Source organism: Mixophyes fleayi, chromosome 11 (assembly GCF_038048845.1).
Source record: "Mixophyes fleayi isolate aMixFle1 chromosome 11, aMixFle1.hap1, whole genome shotgun sequence".
Taxonomy (NCBI): Eukaryota; Metazoa; Chordata; class Amphibia; order Anura; family Limnodynastidae; genus Mixophyes; species Mixophyes fleayi.
Window position 1 is genome coordinate 12,652,207 of NC_134412.1, and position 20,040 is coordinate 12,672,246.

General features: G+C 39.4%; 1 protein-coding gene across 1 annotated transcript; it reads right to left on the minus strand.

Annotated features, from left to right (window-relative positions):
* Positions 1-11,347: 11,347 nt before the first annotated feature.
* HAS1 (hyaluronan synthase 1) lies at positions 11,348-16,175 on the minus strand. Its single transcript, XM_075189781.1, has 4 exons — positions 15,270-16,175; positions 14,138-14,363; positions 13,177-13,309; positions 11,348-12,188 (listed from the first exon to the last, which is right to left on the minus strand). The coding sequence occupies exons 1-4, from the start codon at positions 16,173-16,175 to the stop codon at positions 11,516-11,518; spliced, it is 1,938 nt and encodes a 645-aa protein (XP_075045882.1). The 3' UTR covers positions 11,348-11,515.
* Positions 16,176-20,040: the final 3,865 nt, after the last annotated feature.

Sequence of the window (20,040 nt, forward strand, 5' to 3'; positions counted from 1 at the left end):
CCCCACTTTTTCAAACCCGCAGCTTTGTAAATCTAGCCCTATGTGTCATTTGCTAGATACACTCTGTAATAGGGTGTTTTTAGTACTTGCCCCACTGCAGCCTCTCAATCTTTTGGGGGTGTATGCAGTCTCCTGTTCACTGGCCCCCATCTGCATGTAAAAAAACATGCAGTTTAAATCCAATAACGCAAATAGCATTTCATTTGTTTCAAACCACAGATGTTGGCAAGATAATGAGTTTTGGGGAAGTAGATGAAGATTGCATACGTTGGGTTTATTAAAGTTGGAGAAAGTGCAGTGAAGATAAGTACTAGATGCTGGCTATTACTGTAGTAGAGTATATTGCAAGCAATTGTACATAGGATATGAGTTATATCAGCCGACCGTCGAATGCTCCAATGCTTTCCCCCCCAGGGCCGTATTTACCACTAGGCAACTTAGGCAATTGCCTAGGGCCCTCCCAGGGCTGGCGGTGAGACCACCCTTTAAAAATGGGCCACTACTTATGGGCCAGTGCTATATGCTTGCCCCCCGGGCTAAAGTCTGCCAGCCAGCCCCTGAATAGGGGTATATGTTATGCAAAAAACTATAATGCTATGGACTTTTTCAGGGAGGGGGCCCCAAACCAGTATCTTGCCTAGGGCCCCATAAATCCAGCTCTGTCCCCCCCTTTTGACTTTTGAGAGCAGAGCAAGTGCCTCAGGGAGGTCAGGGGACCTTGGAGCAGGAAACAACCCTTCACCTTCAGGCCTAGCAGCAGCTACACCTATTGTAATATCGTCACTGATAATAAATACTTTTTGTGTAGGGTCTGAGGGACATGGGGGATTTTAATGGTAAGGATAAATACAAATGTGCAAAATAGACCCCCATGCTATGGTCTCCTAGATTCATTCTCTAGCAAATTGTCTCTAGCACTTACATTTCTTGCTGTTCATCTTTGAAGTTGGTGGGCATATGCCACCCTCTGTCAACTCCCGCACCCTCCAGTTGGTCATAAGTCATAGGGTTTGAACTATGTAATATGAATAGCTTTTTGTGTTAGTCAGTTCCAAACCACTAGTGTTGGCAAAATGTCTTGGTGCATGTAGAGGAATGCATACGCAAAACCCCCCAATGATGAAAAGTCTGCATTAAAGGTAAGTGTTAGATACACTTAAGATGTATCTAGCAAATTAATAGACATAGGATATTAATATCCCCTTAGTATCCACAAAGGCTGTATCTCTTAGTCTGCCTCCTCCTCTCATTTATATTCCGCAGCCTCAAAATATAAGAGATGGCACAGATTAAAAAAATACAGAAACAAATTAAAGCTCTAAATGCATAATATTAAACAGTTTGATTAGGGTCTGAGTTAGATTGGATAATTAAAGCATTTTCTTATAGTTAATATAAACTTTGTGCTGGCATTTCTTATGCGGACAGAAATGTTCCTAATTTTAGCCTATAAATTGGTCCAACATCAACTTGATTACTAAGCAGCTTGTCAGTGGAGAGATAATCTAAGTGACAGAATATCATTTAGGTCATGTCAAAATATTCTGTAAACAAATTAAAGTCATAATTGGCTTCCTTCATCAAACATAATTATCGTAAAGCTTACGTTTTTATGTTGTTTCTTGCTTGATGCCTTGGAAACTATCGGATTTAAAAACAAACAGCATAGATACAGTAGAAGTGAGATAAGTGTGTGTATGGCTTTAACTGTTTTAACGCAGAGAACGAGGCCACCTGTCCGAGCAAGTGTTCTCTGTCCACTGTTCTGATATCATGCTTTTGGTAGCTACAGGTAGTAAAATAAATGTATGGACCTATCTGCACCATGTCTGTTCATAGGTGCATCCGGTGTCTTAATTCTTAGAACATTTTCCAGGGTGTAATAGAAATTACTCTGTACTATACCAAAATGTTGAAGGCCCCCCGGCAAATATGTTCACCTTCAGCAAGTAGCCAATGAACATCTTCTTTACATCTCCATGTTCCAAAGTATGCTATCAGTATCCCTAGTCTATAATTTCTAGTAGTCTCAATACACAGCTGCTAGCAATATCACTATCCAATAGTTCCAAGTTGCGTCATTGCATGGTTCTTAGTAGTCCCACTGAACAGTCTTTACTGGTCCCTCTGCAAGTCCCCAATATCCCATTGCATAGACCCCAGTCCAACTGTGTCCCATGAGGCAACCAGGCCAAAGGGATCTAAGTACGAACTGGAGGAATAGAAGCAGAACCTGATAACCAGAGTGCCGACTGGTGGCCAAAGCTGGTTGATTGCTCACAGAACCTAAGCACAACAGGAGATGGATGGGATTACCCAGGTATTTGTTGTAGTGGAGAACTGCACCTTGAATCATAGGCACATTTAAGAAAATAAGCTGCCCAACATATTGTCTCAAACACCATTCTGAAGGACCAGTGTTGTGTTCAGAAGAAGCTTACAATCTAGGACTGGGATCAAACAGGATACTGAAGAGCCTAAAAAAGAACATTTCCTGTGTCAGCCAACTACATAGACATAATAAACATTTTAGATTTAGTACCTACATGTATTATTGCGATTTAACCAATATCCTACATTATAAGCTATTTTAGGGAATTAAACAAAAAGTCCATTTTCCATGTATGCCATTATTAGGATCAATCGGAGGGTCTTTAGCAACATACGGAGCCAGTCCAAGTCTGTGGGATCCGGATTTGGAGATTAGAGATTTGGCTGGTCTGAGAGTACTCTTCCCTTTCCAGACAGGCCTTGGAAATCATTTTTTTTAATAGGTAGTCCAGATATTACCCTTTCCTTTGTAATTTTGGGTAAGGTTGTTGCAATCCTTAATATTGGCTAGAGACTCAAACTCCACTCCCACTTATTTATAATGACACCACACTGTATTCCTCTTATTTCTTCCACATGAACTGGAGTGAATATAATATCTTACACAGAAGTGTGAGAGATACTAGGTAAAAGCTAAGCATGTTAAATGGCAATCTTAACAATTTGAACATCACCCAATGGCCCTGCATTGGTGAGTAGGTAGTAGGTTTAATATACACATTATTATGATATCCTGACCATACATGTTAAGATCTTAAAGTTGGGTCTGGTCACCAAACATCTACAGCTGTGTCCAATGTGGTGACATAAGCGGACCTAATCACATGACTCTCCATTGGAGCGGTTAGTTGATCACAACACACACAATGCCATCATGGACATTGGCCAATTGCATTTTCAGACCCCAATGTATTGTAATTGTTTCTGGAAATCTTTAGAGGGCAGTGTAGTTCAGTGCATTGGAGAGGTGATGTGTGTTTATTTGACAGGATTTTTTTTCCAGATGCACTACAAGTCCCAACTCGGCATCAGACCCAATGACTCTCTCCTCTTTTCAGCAGATCCATAAAATCTATACAAATATTTAAAGACCTTATTTCTGGTTTTGTCCCGAGGATCAGGTTCACGGTGGCTTAGTGGTTAGCACTTCTGCCTCTCAGCACTGGGGTCATGAGTTCAATTCCCAACCATGGCCTTATCTGTGAGGAGTTTGAATGTTCTCCCCGTGCATGCGTGGGTTTCCTCCAGGTGCTCCGGTTTCCTCCCACACTCCAAAAACATACTAGTAGGTAAATTAGCTGCTATCTAATTGACCCAAGCCTGTGTTTCTGTCTGTCTGTGTGTTAAGGAATTTAGACTGCAAGCACCAATGGGGCAGGGACTGATGTGAGTGAGTTCTCTGTACACCGCTGCGGAATTAGTGGCGCTATATAAATAAATGAAGATGATGTTTTATTTTTTTTATTACTACATTAAATCCTTGATGGCACACTTTTATATACTTTTGTATTCCTTAACCTTGATATTGTTACCTCTGGTATGCTATTCTATTTTGTTAATAATTATTTACTGATAAAACAATGTTATATTTAATCATAGAAACTACATCTGGTCCAGGCAGCCACATACACAATTCAGTGACCGCACACCCAATCTGATAAGACTACACCCCTCTTGTGCCCTGGAACTCTTCACTATATATTTGTATACTATAATATATAGTTGTTTGGCAAAATTTAAGTGTATTACAGTCTTAAAAGGAACAGGTAACCTCTCTGGACAGTCTACCTTGGTCCTCCGCTCAAAGTGTTTGTGGCAAGAAAGTCCCAAAGAGCTAAGTGGCCCAGGAGTGGGGACCTGGGATTGGTGAACCCATGAAAATGATTGACTCTTTGTACTGCACACACTTCTATGTTTGTTTGTTTGTTTAATTTTACACTTGGATTAAAGGGGTGAGGTGGATACTTTTGGTCCCAAAGATCTACGAGAGTGATATTTTGGTTCCCACTTCACTGAACACTTCCAAACTTCTCCCATCGTAGACTTAGGAGTATATTTACTAAACTACGGGTTTGAAAAAGTGGAGATGTTTTCTATAGCAACCAATCGGATTCCAGCTATCATTTATTTAGTACATTCTACAAAATGACAGCTAGAATCTGATTGGTTGCTTTAGGCAACATCTCCACTTTTTCAAACCCGCAGTTTAGTAAATCTACCCCTTAGACCCTGGAGGAAACCCTTAGTGGACCACATGTTAAAGAGCCCCCTTCACCCTTTGGAGTGAGCATGAAACTGAAACCAGGTGCATTTTACTTTATTTTATGTACTTTTTATTCACTTCAATGGCAAATCATGCAATGAGGAAGACATACATATATAATTTAACTTGATTATGATAAAAGGTTCTCTGTACACTGGCCCCAAAAGATGGATGACATACAAGATTATAAATTCAATCCATGCTACAGAATCTATAAACGGTAATGGTGCCTGTCCATGGGTTAAGATAAAAAGACAAATATTTAAATCTTTGCATTTCATCCATGTGGTATGAGAGAGCTTAGATTAAAGATCTTCTGCAACATCCTGTTTTCTATATCATTTCCACCTCACTAGTTCCTAATCAATTCCTAAACAACTTTTACTGGAAAGGATTATGAACTTATCTGTAATAAAGGGATATGATATGTTTCCTATAGTATTTTTGGAAGGCAGTAATATATTTGCGTATTCGCTTCTATAAGACTCTTTTGTACGCATAATCTATTGTCTGTTTTTACAACTACATTCTGTCAAGTCAGTTAAATTCTTGTGGTTACAGGTGATACTTTGCTTGATTTTGACGTCATTGGCCTTTCGAGAAGGTAAATTGTGAATTTTAGATGTTTTCTGTGTACAATTTGTCACTTTTGGGTACTTTTTATGGGTGGGGTGGGGTCAAACGTAACTTATGCACACAGGCCGACTGCATTCATAAAATGCCTCTGACGTAATCTATTTACCTATTTATATAAAGGCATAAGGGAAGCTATTGACAACAATAACCCTTTGTTATATTGGCAAATAAGCTTCTTTTTTAAGATCCTCCAAAAGTGTATGGTTTCTATATAGCCTTCTAAACTGCCCATATGGAATGATGTGTGGGGGCAGCACAGTGGCCTAGTGGTTAGCACTTCTGCCTTACAGCAATGGGGTCATGAGTTCACTTCCCGATTATGGATTTATCTGTGAGGAGTTTGTATGTTCTCCCCGTGTTTGTATGGGTTTCCTCCGGGTGCTCCGGTTTCCTCCCACACTCCAAAAACATACTGGTAGGTTAATTGGCTGCTGACAAATTGAACCTAGTCTGTGTCTCTGTCTATGTGTGCGTGTGTGTTAATGAATTTAGATTGTAAGCTCCAATGGGTCAGGGACTGATGTGTGTGAGTTCTCTGTACAGCACTGCGGAATTAGTGGCCTTATCTGTGTGGAATTTGTATGTTCTCCCAGTGTTTGTATGGGTTTCCTCCGGGTGCTCCGGTTTCCTCCCACACTCCAAAAACATACTGGTAGGTTAATTGGCTGCTGTCTACATTGACCATAGTCTCTCTCTCTCTGTCTGTGAATTTAGATTGTAAGCTCCAATGGGGCAGGGACTGATGAGAATGAGTTTTCTGTACAGCGCTGCGGAATCAGTGGCGTTATATAAATAACTGATGATCTATACCCACTTTGGAAAAGGAGAACTATCCAAAATAATAACGATTACAGTCTCCTTGTTTACAGTAGGTTTTGGTTGCTAAGCAACCACTGCATACAAAGACAGTTATACCTAAATAGTTACATGGAACATAACCGTACCTAGAGCTGAACTTCAGCTGGTAGCCATTGGTGTATTCAAAAATAGTGACCGTTTTTTTGTCACCCCTCTAGGTAAAGAATATATCTTCTATGTAGTGTTGCCAGAGAATCAGATTGGCACTAAATGGGTTACACTCAGATCATCACACAAGTATAATTATGGTTCCTGTTATTTATTTCATATGTTTGTGTTACTTATTATGTATGTATTGCTCAAATTAATTATTCACTGTTGTATCTAATATATATTTTTTTGTTTTTACTATATTATTTTTTTTTGTAAATGCTATTGTCAACCATCTGGATGAAAAGGTCAACATAATGTTTTTTGGTTTTGTTTTTCTTCTTATAAAACTATTCGCATTTGGCTCATCACAACATAGAAGTGATATAACCAGGGGCGGAGAGGGGCCGTTATACCAGGTGGTAGATGGCAGCAGACAGTGAGTCACAATGTTGTCATATCATCCCAGACAGGGCAGAAATGCTTAGGGAAAGCTTTTGAATTACAACAAAATGTCCTGTAAATGTAGCGCCATTTTGTTCTGTGTAGTCAGAACCCCCCCCCCCCCTCTGCTCCTGTTCCTCCCTGTCTCCTGGGACAACAGGAAGCCTTAACCAAGTCATGAGCTGCCCTGTCCCCAGCTCAGCTGCCAGCCTCGCTTTTCTTGCACTGAACTCTGGCTGAGCAGTGCCGAGCTTTGCTGAATAAAGATCTATGGGCCTGATTCATTAGTGATCTTATCTGACGTTTTTTTGCTTATCTTAAGCAAGATCCACTCTGTGTATGCCCAGAAAAGGGAGATAAGAAGCAAAGTCCACTGCGTAAAGCTGGGTACACACTACACTGTTTTCGTCCAATAATCGGCTCAAACAGCCGAAATACGACCGCTCGTTCAAAAGTCGGGTCAGTGTGTGCAGTGACACGATGGTCGAAAGTCTGCCCAAATGGACGATTTTCGCCTCATTTGGTTGGTCGTACCGTTTAATATTTTCGCTCCAATCTCGTTTCCGCTGTGTAGTGTGTATAAACTTCCGACCGATCCACAAGAGTGAGTATGAAATTACAGTCATTGCTCACGAAAAAATGGCTCTAAAAACTCGCTAAAGGGATGTCCGCTCTTCCCTTTATCGTCCTAAACAAGGCTAGTGTGTATGCAGTCCATGGACCGAGCGATCGGAACATCGATGTAAGATCGCTCGGCATAAAAAGTTGGTCGAAATTTCTGTAGAGTGTACCCAGCTTTAGTGAAGAATTTCTTAAGTTAAGATGAAAATCCATCTTAACTTCACTCTTATCTCCCCGTTTCTTCCTAAAATAAGCATCTTAACTTTTGCACAAGATAAGATCACTAATGAATTAGGCCCCTTAACTTTTGCACAAGATAAGATCACTAATGAATTAGGCCCTATATCGGGACCCTGCTACCTGCAGATGAAAATTCTGACACCAGGAGAGGAGAACTAAACATTTAACATAGGAAATCCAAGTAGGGGAAGAATAAGCAAGGAAATTGAGAGCCACCAAGAGAACAAACCTCTGCAGTAGGTGGAATCCTACATTCAGGATCAAAAGAGATTGTAACAAAAATAAGGGACCGGAGAATAAATAGCATGAAGGAGGAGCGTTGGACAAGGTCTAGTGTGCCCTCTTATTCCTGTAATATAGATGCACAGCCGAAACCAGTGGTTCCCAAACTGTGCGCCTTGGCTCCCTACGGTCCTCGGCGACCTCACAGGGGTGTCTTGACCAGGGCCAGTGGTAAGAAAGGCGGGGGACTACTTGGTAATTATTTTGGCTTAGAGGTGCCTTGAAAAAATTATGGAAACCCAAAGGGTGCCTACAACTGAAAAAGCTTGGGATCCACTGGCCTAAACTGTTTAAGGGGTCTATTTATCAATGGGAGAAAAGCTCTGTCTACGGTGAAGGTGGGAGTTTTCACCAGATTTAGGGCTTTTCCCTATAACAAAGCTCACGGGTGGATGAAGACAATTACCGGATATCACTGGTGCTATCCTTCACCAGGGCCCTTTAGCAAGGCTTCCCTATGCAAAGAATGGGAGAAACCTATTAACTATGTACACCAGTGGTACAAGTACATCTACTGATCTCCTATCACTATTGCCATCCTGATATAGAGGGAATACCTTAAGATAGTCTATATTTAAACAAAATAAAGCCTTTTTACCGGTATTCCCCCTATCTCAGGACGTCGTTTCGTTTTCGTTTTTTGCCAATCAGAATTTCATTTTTTAACAAAATTTTTTTCTTTTTTCTCGGAAGTGGAACTGGATGCCCAAGTCCAGGCATCCAGTTCCAGTGCTCAAGGGCGAGCCGGCAAAACTAAGATCAGACTGGCTGGTGATGTGGTAAGAGTTCTCCTACCGCTGCCAGCCTTTGTCGTCGGGCCGATGAGGAACGATCAGTTGTCCCGTCAAAAAATTCACGCTACATTCAGGCGAGAAAAGGTTTTTTTTATTGCTGCGTTAAGCATATCTTTTATGTGGTCTGATATTATTAAACAGACCTTTAAGTCTCCCCAGAATTTTGTAATTGAGAACAATTCTGTGTTCAGAACTGAGTGATGCAGGATATAGCAGCCCTGTGCAACATGAAAAGCTATGTGTCACTAAAACTTACACTGGATACTGGCTACAATGGTCACCTATATGGAGACTCTAGCTCAACTTGTCCCCATGCATGCTGTCTACGCCTCCGCTGCATTCTGACTATGCACACTGCATGTTGGCCAGGCACCCCGACTCTGTAGAGCATTGGAGGGGCGTTGGGTATAGTCTGTGGTTATTCCAAATGCCATTGTTCCTTGCTATACCCCTGCGATAACTGCATTTCTACCCGGTGTTACTCATTATCGCGATGACTACATATGCAACATTACTTTAAACGACACAAAAACTCTGATGCTTACATTCTAGACATGTTGTAAAGACAGACTTGCACAAAAAAGACAGGTAACATAACCGTCACTTAACATAATGACAGGTTTTAAAGCAGCAATGCCATGACCCAGCATATAGATAATCTAAAAAACGGTTAGGTTTAGAACTAGACTTAGAATTAGGGCTAGGTTTAAGGCTAGAGTTAGAATTAGGGTTAGGTTTAAGGCTAGAGTTAGAATTAGGGTTAGTATTTGGTTTAAGATTAGAGTTAGAACTAGGGTAAGGTTTAAGGTTAGAGTAAGAATTAGGGTTAGGGTTAGGTTTAAGGTTAGAGTTAGAATTTGGGTTAGGTTTAAGGTTAGAGATAGAGATAGAATTAGGGTTAGGGTTTGCTGTCGGGTCCTGTCATTGCCGCTTTAAAACCGGCAATCTCTCTGTCATTATGTTAAGTGACAGATATGTTACCTGTCTTTTTTGTGGTAAGTCTGTCTTTACAACATGATTGGAATTTTCATATCGTTTAAAGTAATGTCGGAAATTTATCCTCGGCAATACATACCTTACCCTTTCTACCAACTGGTACTGGATTTTTCTCCTTCAAGCAAGGCTTTCCACCATGCCATGTTTGGCATAATTCCTACATATTCTTGTTGACCAAGTCCTTATTAGATTCAATTTCTCTGCAGCTGCACTAACGCATTCTGTTTTTCTTCGCCTTTTACTCTTAACTTGAATTTGCTTCTATATGCATCCAAGTCCGTGGAGCACCGAGTGAAGTGAGGTGGAAGTTGGTACCTGAAGTCTTCATTCAAGACCATAGTGGTTATACTGTAAAAGTGGAAGCATCTCAAAATAATCTTCTTGGGGACAATCGGAAATACCATTTCAGGCAACGTTTCTATTCCTCCTCCTTTATAGAATAATCCCTGGCATATGAGAAGCACACATGCGAGGAGGATCCCAATGATTAACTCTTAACATGGAAAGCCTGTGACTCCCTTTTGAGCAATTCGCTGAGTATCAGATCATCACAGTACAGGTGCACTAGTACTATTTTCCAGTTTTGCTTTGTCACTTGTTTTGAACATCGCTTTCATGTATCAGTCTATTTTTAGATATTTCGATAAGCACACGTCAGTGATGGTCAACAGGTGGCCCCTGGGCATGTGACTCTCCGGGTGTTCACCTGTGGTCCTCAGCTCATTCTACATTAAGGTCATATTTGTTTCTTATAGCTTGTAACACTTGTTTAAAATGCCTGCTGATATGTTATTAGAGATATTGTTTCGTTCTTTTATTAGATGTTTTGTTTTAACTTATTACTGATATTAAGGGTAATGTGCGTCCCTTTTGAATGTTAGAGGGTCGCACCATGAGGGCCCTGAAGTCTATCAGGTTGCCCATCGTTGCTCTAGATTATGAATTATTATTTTTTTTAGCATGGTGAAAAACAGGAATAGATACCGCAATGCGAAATAAAAAAGAAACCACAAGAGTCATTGCTACTAAAAATATATATGTAACATTTAATGGACACATAATTAAATAAATAATGATATATTTACATATTCTATCTATATAATATTCACTATATGCAAATATTGAAAGTAACAAATTCCTATCAGTTCAGATGGCAGCAAGGATAGTGCAGATTCCGGCACAGTCGGTACAAAGAGCTGAACCAGTTTTTGCCTCGCATCTATGGGTAGGAGGTAACGTAAGCAGGGAAAGGGGTAAACTTAACATTAGTTCAAGTTTTTTTGGTTGCATAATTGAGATGTCTAGAGTCACGCAATAATAATTTAATCCATAATAGTTAACAAAAGTGAATGGATCTGCTACATTAAATTTACAAGTATACCAGTGACTGCATATAACCATCCTGCACATAATAATGATGTTGCCTAATTAACATTAGTATGCTGGATAGTATAACCTTCTGGATACTTGAAATACGATTACTGCCTGAAATTGTCTGTTAAAGATTCTGAATTCTACAGTTGATACCATTTGACAGAATAAATGAATAAGTGACCTTCCTTAGCAAAATCTGTAACCATGGAAACAAACTGTTGACAGCACGGACTTCATTTCATTGTTAGAGATGCTACTAAGGGAAGTCAGTTATTCAGAACGTTGTCAAATGTCAGTAACAATGGGTTTCTTAGTCTTTAATATATTGCTTAAGGTGAGTGCAGAGAATCAATTTCTTCTCATATATGTCAAAAGATACAATAAAAAGGACATTTCTGAAACCTGTTACCCATAGCAATCTATAAGACATTTGCTTCTATTTTCTAAACTATAGTAGAAAATGACAATCTAATTGGTTTTGATGGGTTACATCAACTTTTTGTGCATTTGCATGTGCACCAGTTTTCATAAAACTATGTGGCGAGTGCTTAAACTTCTAGTGGCCCTAATGTTTTTCAACGTGCATTTAATTCTCAATATCGTAGTAATGGCTTCTTTTTCTGCAACAGCGCCTGATCCACAACCAGTAAAGGGCGACCATTAGTAACCAGTATCCGACATATGAAGTGGAACCATAGATCAGATAAAGTTTTTCTACGTCAAGAAGACTGCAGTCTGCGCACAACAACATCATGATGATGGTGTACAGGAGGCCGGCAAATAGAATTCCCCACCAGATGGAGAGTGGGAGAAGAGGTATGTAGTTGCCCACCATCTTCTTTCGACCTGATGTGCCCCAGCTGCTCTTGTTCATGGTTAGAATGGCAAAGTACTTTGACGGGAGGAGACCGGCCATATACAATACGGCATACAGGGACATGAATATCATGACCATGTTGCCCCGTAGGAAACAGGCGTACAGGGCTTTAATTGTGGCAATGAGCTGGATGGTGAGTAAAACCCACATAATGTCCCAGAGGTGGCAGCTGAAGAATAGTTTTATCACTGTGGCCGTAACAAAAAAAGGGAAGATGCCGGCGATGACCGACTCGTAGGTCATCCAGAGGTGATGCTTGTGCCACCATAGAGCATTGTAGAGCCATTCACGGAAGTAAGATTTGGTCCATCGCGTCTGCTGGTTGAGCCAACGTAGGAACTGGGCTGGCGTCTCCGAATAGCATTTTGATCGTGCAGTGTACCTGAAAAGTTTCATAAGATTAGGCATAGGTTGTGTTTCGCACTTTGACAAAAGAGAGAACAGAATAATTCTTGATCAGTACTAAATCATGAGTTCCATTCCCAACCATGGCCTTATCTGTGTGGAGTTTGTATGTTCTCCCCGTATTTGCGTGGGTTTCCTCCGGGTGCTCCGGTTTCCTCCCACACTCCAAAAACATACTGGTAGGTTAATTGGCTGCTATTAAATTACCCGAGTCTCTCTGTCTGTGTGTGTGTATGTTAGGGGATTTAGATTGTAAGCTCTATTGGGGCAGGGACTGATGTGAGTGAGTTCTCTGTACAGCGCTGCGGAATTAGTGGCACTATATAAATAAATGGTGATGATGATGATGAAATATAATATATGATGTCAAACTATATTACTATGAACTGGGGTAAGGAACAATGTAGTAATCTCTGTTTGAAAAGTTTCAAAAGATGTAAAGTATTTGGGGAATGCAGTACTTTGTGTTATGTGATCACTACTGTTACATACTTAGTAAGATTGATAATATAATCTCACAGGAGAAAAAAATTGTTTTCTGACTCTATAAATGGCAATCGAATAATTCCTTGGATCAATCGCCATCCAAAAATGTGCACTACTCATTAGAGCTACATATTTCATTTCTTTACAGAATGGCATCCAATCTATTTATAAATTTGGTTAGTGAATTTACCATGAGCATCCCATGTGGTTAAACATTTCACAGCTTAACCACCCTTACCGCAAAGAACCCTTTCCTATGTTCATGGTGAAACCATCTTTCTGTCAATCACAGTGAATTTCTCTGTTATATTCTTGCCTCTCTGATACCATCATTTAAATAATAATGTGTAGCTTTTATTTGTAGCTTCATCCCTGCCTCACATTGGAGCTTATTCATTGTTTATTATTTTCACCCCATTCAAATCTTTACACTTTTAATGCAGTGGATTTGTTTTGCTTTTATACTCTTTTATACTTACTTAGTTGCGTATCCAATACTGAGCATTCGGTTAGTAAGATGCCGATCATCTCCAAAAGTACAGTGGGTTCCTAAAAACTTCTGATTGTACCAAGACTCAAGAAATGTCTGAAGAAGGTCGTTTCGGTAAAGCCCTGAATGATCAGAAAACAAATTGTTATAATAAAATAAACTAAGCAGGTACTTTATAATATAATAAAATAGCAAGTGTGCATTGTTATGGAAAGTATCTATAATGTAATGCCTCAGGTTAGTTAAAGTTTCAGTAAGTATTTTCCTGTTGGGTAGACAGAGTCACACTCTATTATACTATGATGTGACTAACCGTTGTGGCTCACATAGATAAACACCCTAGAGAATATTAATGTCAATGCTAACATACAATCATTTCATAGAAGAGGGAGTTGTCTATGTAGGAGGAGCAAACAATATAATAAAAAAAAAAAGTATTTAATTATTTATATCATATCTATAAATGGTACCTTACACTTGGCCGTGGCAGCCATTTTTGCGTTGAACAAATATTACTGAGAATGATGTAATTCATTAGGAAACAGTGCAAGGGTAAAATTCTGAATCAGAGGGTGATGTGGGGGCCTTGGCTATTGGTGGTCTCCCATGAGGGCCTATGAGGGGGGGGGACTGTAATAGCCACACCCCCATAGGCAAACCGAGGGGTGTTTCCTAGTACCTGGAAACCCTCCTCCAAGCCTGGGGCACTGTATAAATGAGGTGGCTGGACCCTGCTACCGCTTCACACAGCTCTGCTTGAAAAGGGAGAGCTGCGTGCACCTAACAGTTGCCCATGTATATAATGGGGATAGGAAGAGTTGGAGAGCAGCCAAGCACTGTCTAAAATTATAGCCACGCCCCCATGCATGCTGGTCACGCCCTCTGGGATATAATATTTAATACCTCACAATGAATTCATTTACATTTGACAATTGTTTCTGAAAGCTTACCCAGTGGACCACTGATGCAGGAGACGCAATCAAAGTAGGACTGACAGGCTCTTTCCACATTAAAGGCGATCCAGTACCTCAGGCTGCTCATGAAACTTAGGTAAGAGTCTGAAAGGTTTAAAATCCGCACGTCTCCTCCCACGGCGCCATACCGATTATTGGACTCCAGGACTTTCACCAGTTCAATAGTGGCCAGTGGATCCAACTTTGTGTCTGAATCACAAACCTGTGCGGAAATATTAGAAATTGTATTAAAATGTTTTTACAGAATTCTACTAAACACAACAATGGTATTGAAAGTTGAGCATGGTAAAACGCGTGTGGTTAGACATTTTTGTTGGCTAAAGCAACATTCAAGAGAAAGAAGCGCATCAACTCAGTCTATAAGATTGATAAATTTATATCTCATGGATGTCAAAGAGTCCTTGATGAATTAATAGGCTGCTTTCTCATGCCTACTAGTTCAGCACAGTTACTGCCCTCCCTATGGCTCATTTAGAAAACCACAATGAAAATGCTCTTTAGAGACATCATCAACAAGTACATTTTTAACACATATACAAAGGTTCGAAAAGATTATAAAAGTGTAAGAAATATGAGATAAAGCCATGACTACTTGGGAAGGTTTTTAGTTTGTATGCCAGTCAAATGCTGCACTGCCACCCAATCTGCAATTGCTGATAATAGCGAACAATATCTTGAATCTAGCTGCACAACATATGTACTGTGAATACAATGTCAAATATGTCAAGTTGTATCGGGATACAAGAATATATATATATATATATATATATATATATATATATATATATATATATATATATATATATATATATAATATGGGGATGTTATAAGATGTCCTTCCATATTAGCTGTCCTTTTTAAGTTTATTTTAGTGGTGCACAACTTTTTTTAAGATGGGATCCCAAATGAGAGTGTTCCATTGTTCTGGAATAAAGAACGTCAGTGTTCCACCGTTCTGGAATCCCAAAAGAAGTGGTTCCCAATAGAATGTATTCTATATCTGAAAATAACGGGACCCCAAAACAGATTCTGGGAGCACCAAACCCCAAGTTATGCAGTCCTGATTCAGTTGCCCGTTAAGAAATGATAGTTATAGAATGAATCTTACCTGCACATAATCTACGCTGTCTCCGAGAGCTTTGAAGGCTGTGTACATGACTTCTCTCTTTCCACCCCACTTCTGCATAATACACACACATCGTTTTGTCCTGATGAGGTCCTCGACTTCCTGAGTTGTGGGATCCTCCATCTCAATTTCTGAGTAAAAGGGCAATGGTTCCTCCTGTAAGTAGTCAACTGATGGATAGATTTTACGATCCTGCATCTCCATTTGATAAGCAGATGGACCCTGATTTGAGCTGTTATCATAGACAGCAGCCCCTTGGAAGTGCAAGTCATTAATTTTTTCGTAAATACCATTTTGTCCTTGTTCCTCTGTGTTAATCCAGTGAATTGGAGCACATTGACTTTGAAGGTCTTGAGGCACATAGGCATTCGCACTACTATCATGGAAATTTGGGGCTTTTTCATCCGAGTGATGGTAATTGTTTTTCCAGTTATATGTCCCTACATCCTCCTTGGCAAAAACTTCTTTAAACATATCCATCATATACTGATCTTCCGGGCTGTTGCCATCAATAACCATGATTATTTTTAGTTTGTCGGGAGGGTACTCTGTATTTTTGACAGACTCGAGGCATTCACGTAGGTAGTTTGGGTCTTCTTGGTAAGCTGATATAGTCAAGGCCACTGATTTAGTGTAAGTGCATTGCAGACCACCTCTCCTCATCTTTTTGTGCTCTAAGTATGCAAAGAAGCTCTGGATGACAAGATGGGCAGCCAGGAAGGCCCCATAAATGCCAAAGGTCAAGATCTTAAACTCATCTGTTGCTAGGGGGATACTGTCAATAAAAGCCCACAGTACCCCCGCTAGTACTAAAAAAGCAAAAGAAAAAGTCACTATCCTGCGAACAACACCAACCCAAGGCCGTTCATCTTTTCCTATATCGGCCATTTCTGTGCAAAGGGGTTCCAAAGCCAAGAGGGCTTTGAGCAAGGTGTCTGCAAGAAAAGAAAACACTTGATAAAAACACTGTATTAAAAGCATAACAACTATTATTCAGGAAATGTTCCATTGAAGGGTCATTACATCTAATAGCAATAACTCCACGCAGATGGAATAGTCTTCCCTTTTGCAATCTACAATACACTTGAGTGCACATCATCATCATCACCATTTATTTATAAAGCGGCACTAATTCCGCAGCGCTGTACAGAGAACTCAGTCCCTGCCCTATTGGGGCTTATAGTCTAAATTACCTAACACACACAGACACACAGACTAGGTTCAATTTGATAACAGCCAATTAACCTACCAGTATGTTTTTGGAATGTGGGAGGAAACCGGAGCACCCGGACGAAACCCACGCAAACACGGGGAGAACATACAAACTCCTCACAGATAAGGCCATGGTCAGGAATTGAACCCATGACCCCAGTGCCGTAAGGCAGAAGTGCTAACCACTGAGCCACTGTGCTTCCGCTTGTCAAATCTACCCCCATTCGTTTTCATGGAACTAGTAACTGCATTGGAGGACTGAGAGTTCATATTTTCCTAACGAATATACTGAAAATAATAACCTGCCAATTTATACCATCCTGTCTACAGATATTTGTGTGTGAAGAAGTGATATGGCACTGGTGGGTTTGCAACACCTAATATATCATACAACAGCCCATTCTTAGAAACTATGGGCCTGAGTCATTTAGGAAAGTAAGGAAAAAAAAAAAAAGGAGTAAATGTTCTCAGGGTCAAACCATGTTAGGGGTGCAAATTAGTTTATCATTTTGCACATAAGTTGAATCCTGGCTATTTCTTCATCTAGCTCACAAATACTTGATAGCTTTAATTTTACACTGAAATTTAAAGTTGATCTAGGACATGCACGACCCCAACTATAAATCTGTCCCCACATTTTAAATTTACCTCCCCTTCCAATGCAACCTGGTTTTACACAGGTGCAAAGTTACTCCTTTTTAATGCTCTGCTCTCCTTAATGACTCCGGTCCTATGACTTCCTATCGTATCTTCCATCTAAGTTTAATACTAATCATATCTACTTGTGTATAATATTACTTCGGTGTTCAGTCTAGTATATTTTTCTTATTTGCTAATTTATTTAAGATGTTGTTCAGTAAACTGAATAAGATCCGATACGGATGGCACCCAGAGATGTAACATTGCACTGTTGACAGTAAATGCACCATGCAACAAATATATCTACATCCATTATACACAAGAGAAGTAATACTGTGTAGGGTGACAATAACAGTTACGCTGGAACAGAATCTTCTGTGAACAAACATTTACAATTATTTCTTTGTAACTCATATGAAGGAAACAACAGCCCACCAGAAGACTTTTTATACTGTTACTGACAAATTGTTGAAAACTGTACTGCATTGCTGACTCACAATGTTTAATAATAATGATAATACTGTGAGTGCTAAGTAGCATTTGAATTAAAGTTGCACATTCAGGGCAAAACTTGTGCCAATAACTTCTTTTATCAATGGTCGTAATATTTAGCTACTATTTCATTTTCTTCCGTTAATAATCTTAATTGGTAGCAGCTATATTCAGAAACACTTTAGTAAATTATAACCTTTTGTCATTAGTAAGGTGATTAAATTGGTGTACAAAAAAGTGCTGAAAATGAAATACCACACTGAACATTAGACTTATCATTTATTACTATATCATATTAGATTTGAGAAGTGTATGCATTTTGTTGTGTTACACTGAAATGTATAAAAAAGATATAAACATGTATAGGTTTCTTCAAGCTTTATCTAGTGTATGTAGCATATATATATATATATATATATATATATATATATATATATATATATACTGTCATGTCCAATATTTGAGAAACTCATAATAATAAAAAAATATATATATATATATGTGTGTGTATATATATATATATATATATATATATATATATATATATATATATATATATATATTTATTATGAGTTCCCCAAATATTGGACATGACAGTATCAAAAGTGTATATTATTAATAATAATAATAATAATATATATTTTTTTAGTAGTTATATTATAAATGGTAATATTATTATTGATGGCAATATACCCACGTCTTCAATTAAATATATTTTCTTTACAACATTGCATGCCAGTAAGGATAGCCTGTTGCATGGCAGCTGCTTATAGGTGCCCAATACTGTTAGATTATTGTCAGGTGAGTATAGTGTGAATAAAGGATTCAATAAACCATTTCACTTACCGAATCAGACCAGCAGTCCTTGCTGTGACCACAGTGCTTGCAGAAGATTACTATTTGCTTCTGAGTAAGTCGTTTGCTTTTATATACAGTGGACACACCTTACCAGTGATGTAATGAGAGCTGAGAAAGATGTGTGAAAGTGAATTAAAAATGTAAAGTAAGCTAAAGCAACACGCAATCTGAATACTGTACATGAGTAATAAAGGAAAGGCTAAAGTAATTGTAAGAAAATTCAAGGGATTGTCTCTTTAGATCATATCTAGGCTGGTTGAGGTAGCCTGTGCCTTGCAAACTGCTGTGGGACTACAAGTCCCAGCATGGTGAAATTTGTATTTTCTTAACAGCTGGTGAGCCACCGACGGCCCTAATCTACGGGAATTGGTATTACAGGATGGTGATGTAAGAAGCTGTTAGTCTGCTTGACTAAAGAAAGCAATTAATTTATTTCTGGAACAGAGAGAGAATAAATTTATTTGCAGGAACAGAAGATACGGTCTGGAAAAAATAAGCTACGAAGGGATATGTGGAGAGGATCATGGGAAAGCTGCTTAACAGCGCCGGAAATGTCACTAAGAAATACAGGCGTTATTGTTAATATCCCTAATTTTAATGTCATTTCCTAATTTAAAATTTTAGTTCGGGAATAAAGCCATTTAATTACCTCAGTATTTCTGTCAAATCTGCTTTTACTTGAAATATGTAACAATTAAGGACGCTTAAAGGGAACTAAACCTAAATAACAGAAATAGCCGCCTTTATGCCATTGAAATTGGTTCATTTAGTAACCATGGGCACTGAAAGGGAGTAGATACAAACTACCCAGATCTCCCTTGGAGACTAGGCAGTGGCAATTATCATCCACGGCCCATCTGACTCAGCTAGAGATACATACCTGAGGAGGAGGATAGAGTGCAGTGCGCTCTCACTCCTTCCTCTGGACCACAGAGTCTGAATGCTCCAGTTGTAAATGTAAGTGGGGGAGGTGTGAGAGGCATGTGGGCCGTCTGATTGGCGTATGAAGAATGCCTGGTGGCATATGTGGAAGTCTGATGGGCATGTTAGGGTCATGCGGGGATGTCTGATGGCATGTCAGAGGTTTGATTGGTATGTAAAGGACATGTGGGGAGGTCTGATGGCCATTTAAGAAGGTCTGAAGGACATGTAAGGAGGTCTGATGACCATTTAAGAAGGTCTGAAGAACATGTAAGGAGGACTGAGGGTAATGGTTCTAGGCTCTTTGGGCTCTTGAGCTCTGACTCCCCTCTGAACCCCTGGTAATAGTCAATTGTTAGACCACTTTTTGAATGTAGGGTACAGTGTTGGGCACCCACACTCTAAGATGGATATTTGAGTGTGTTCAGAGTTGGGGAAACCTCATTAATTAACGGAAGGTGTGGTACAAATTAAAGAAAGGTTAGAAAAACTAGTGTTGTATACTTTGTAAAAAGGCACATTGGAGGTGACCTAATATGTATAAACATTTTAGAGGTCAATACAGAGATTTGACTGCTAAACTTCTCACACCAGGACCAGTGGTGGAAGCGGAAATTTAGAAATGGCTGTA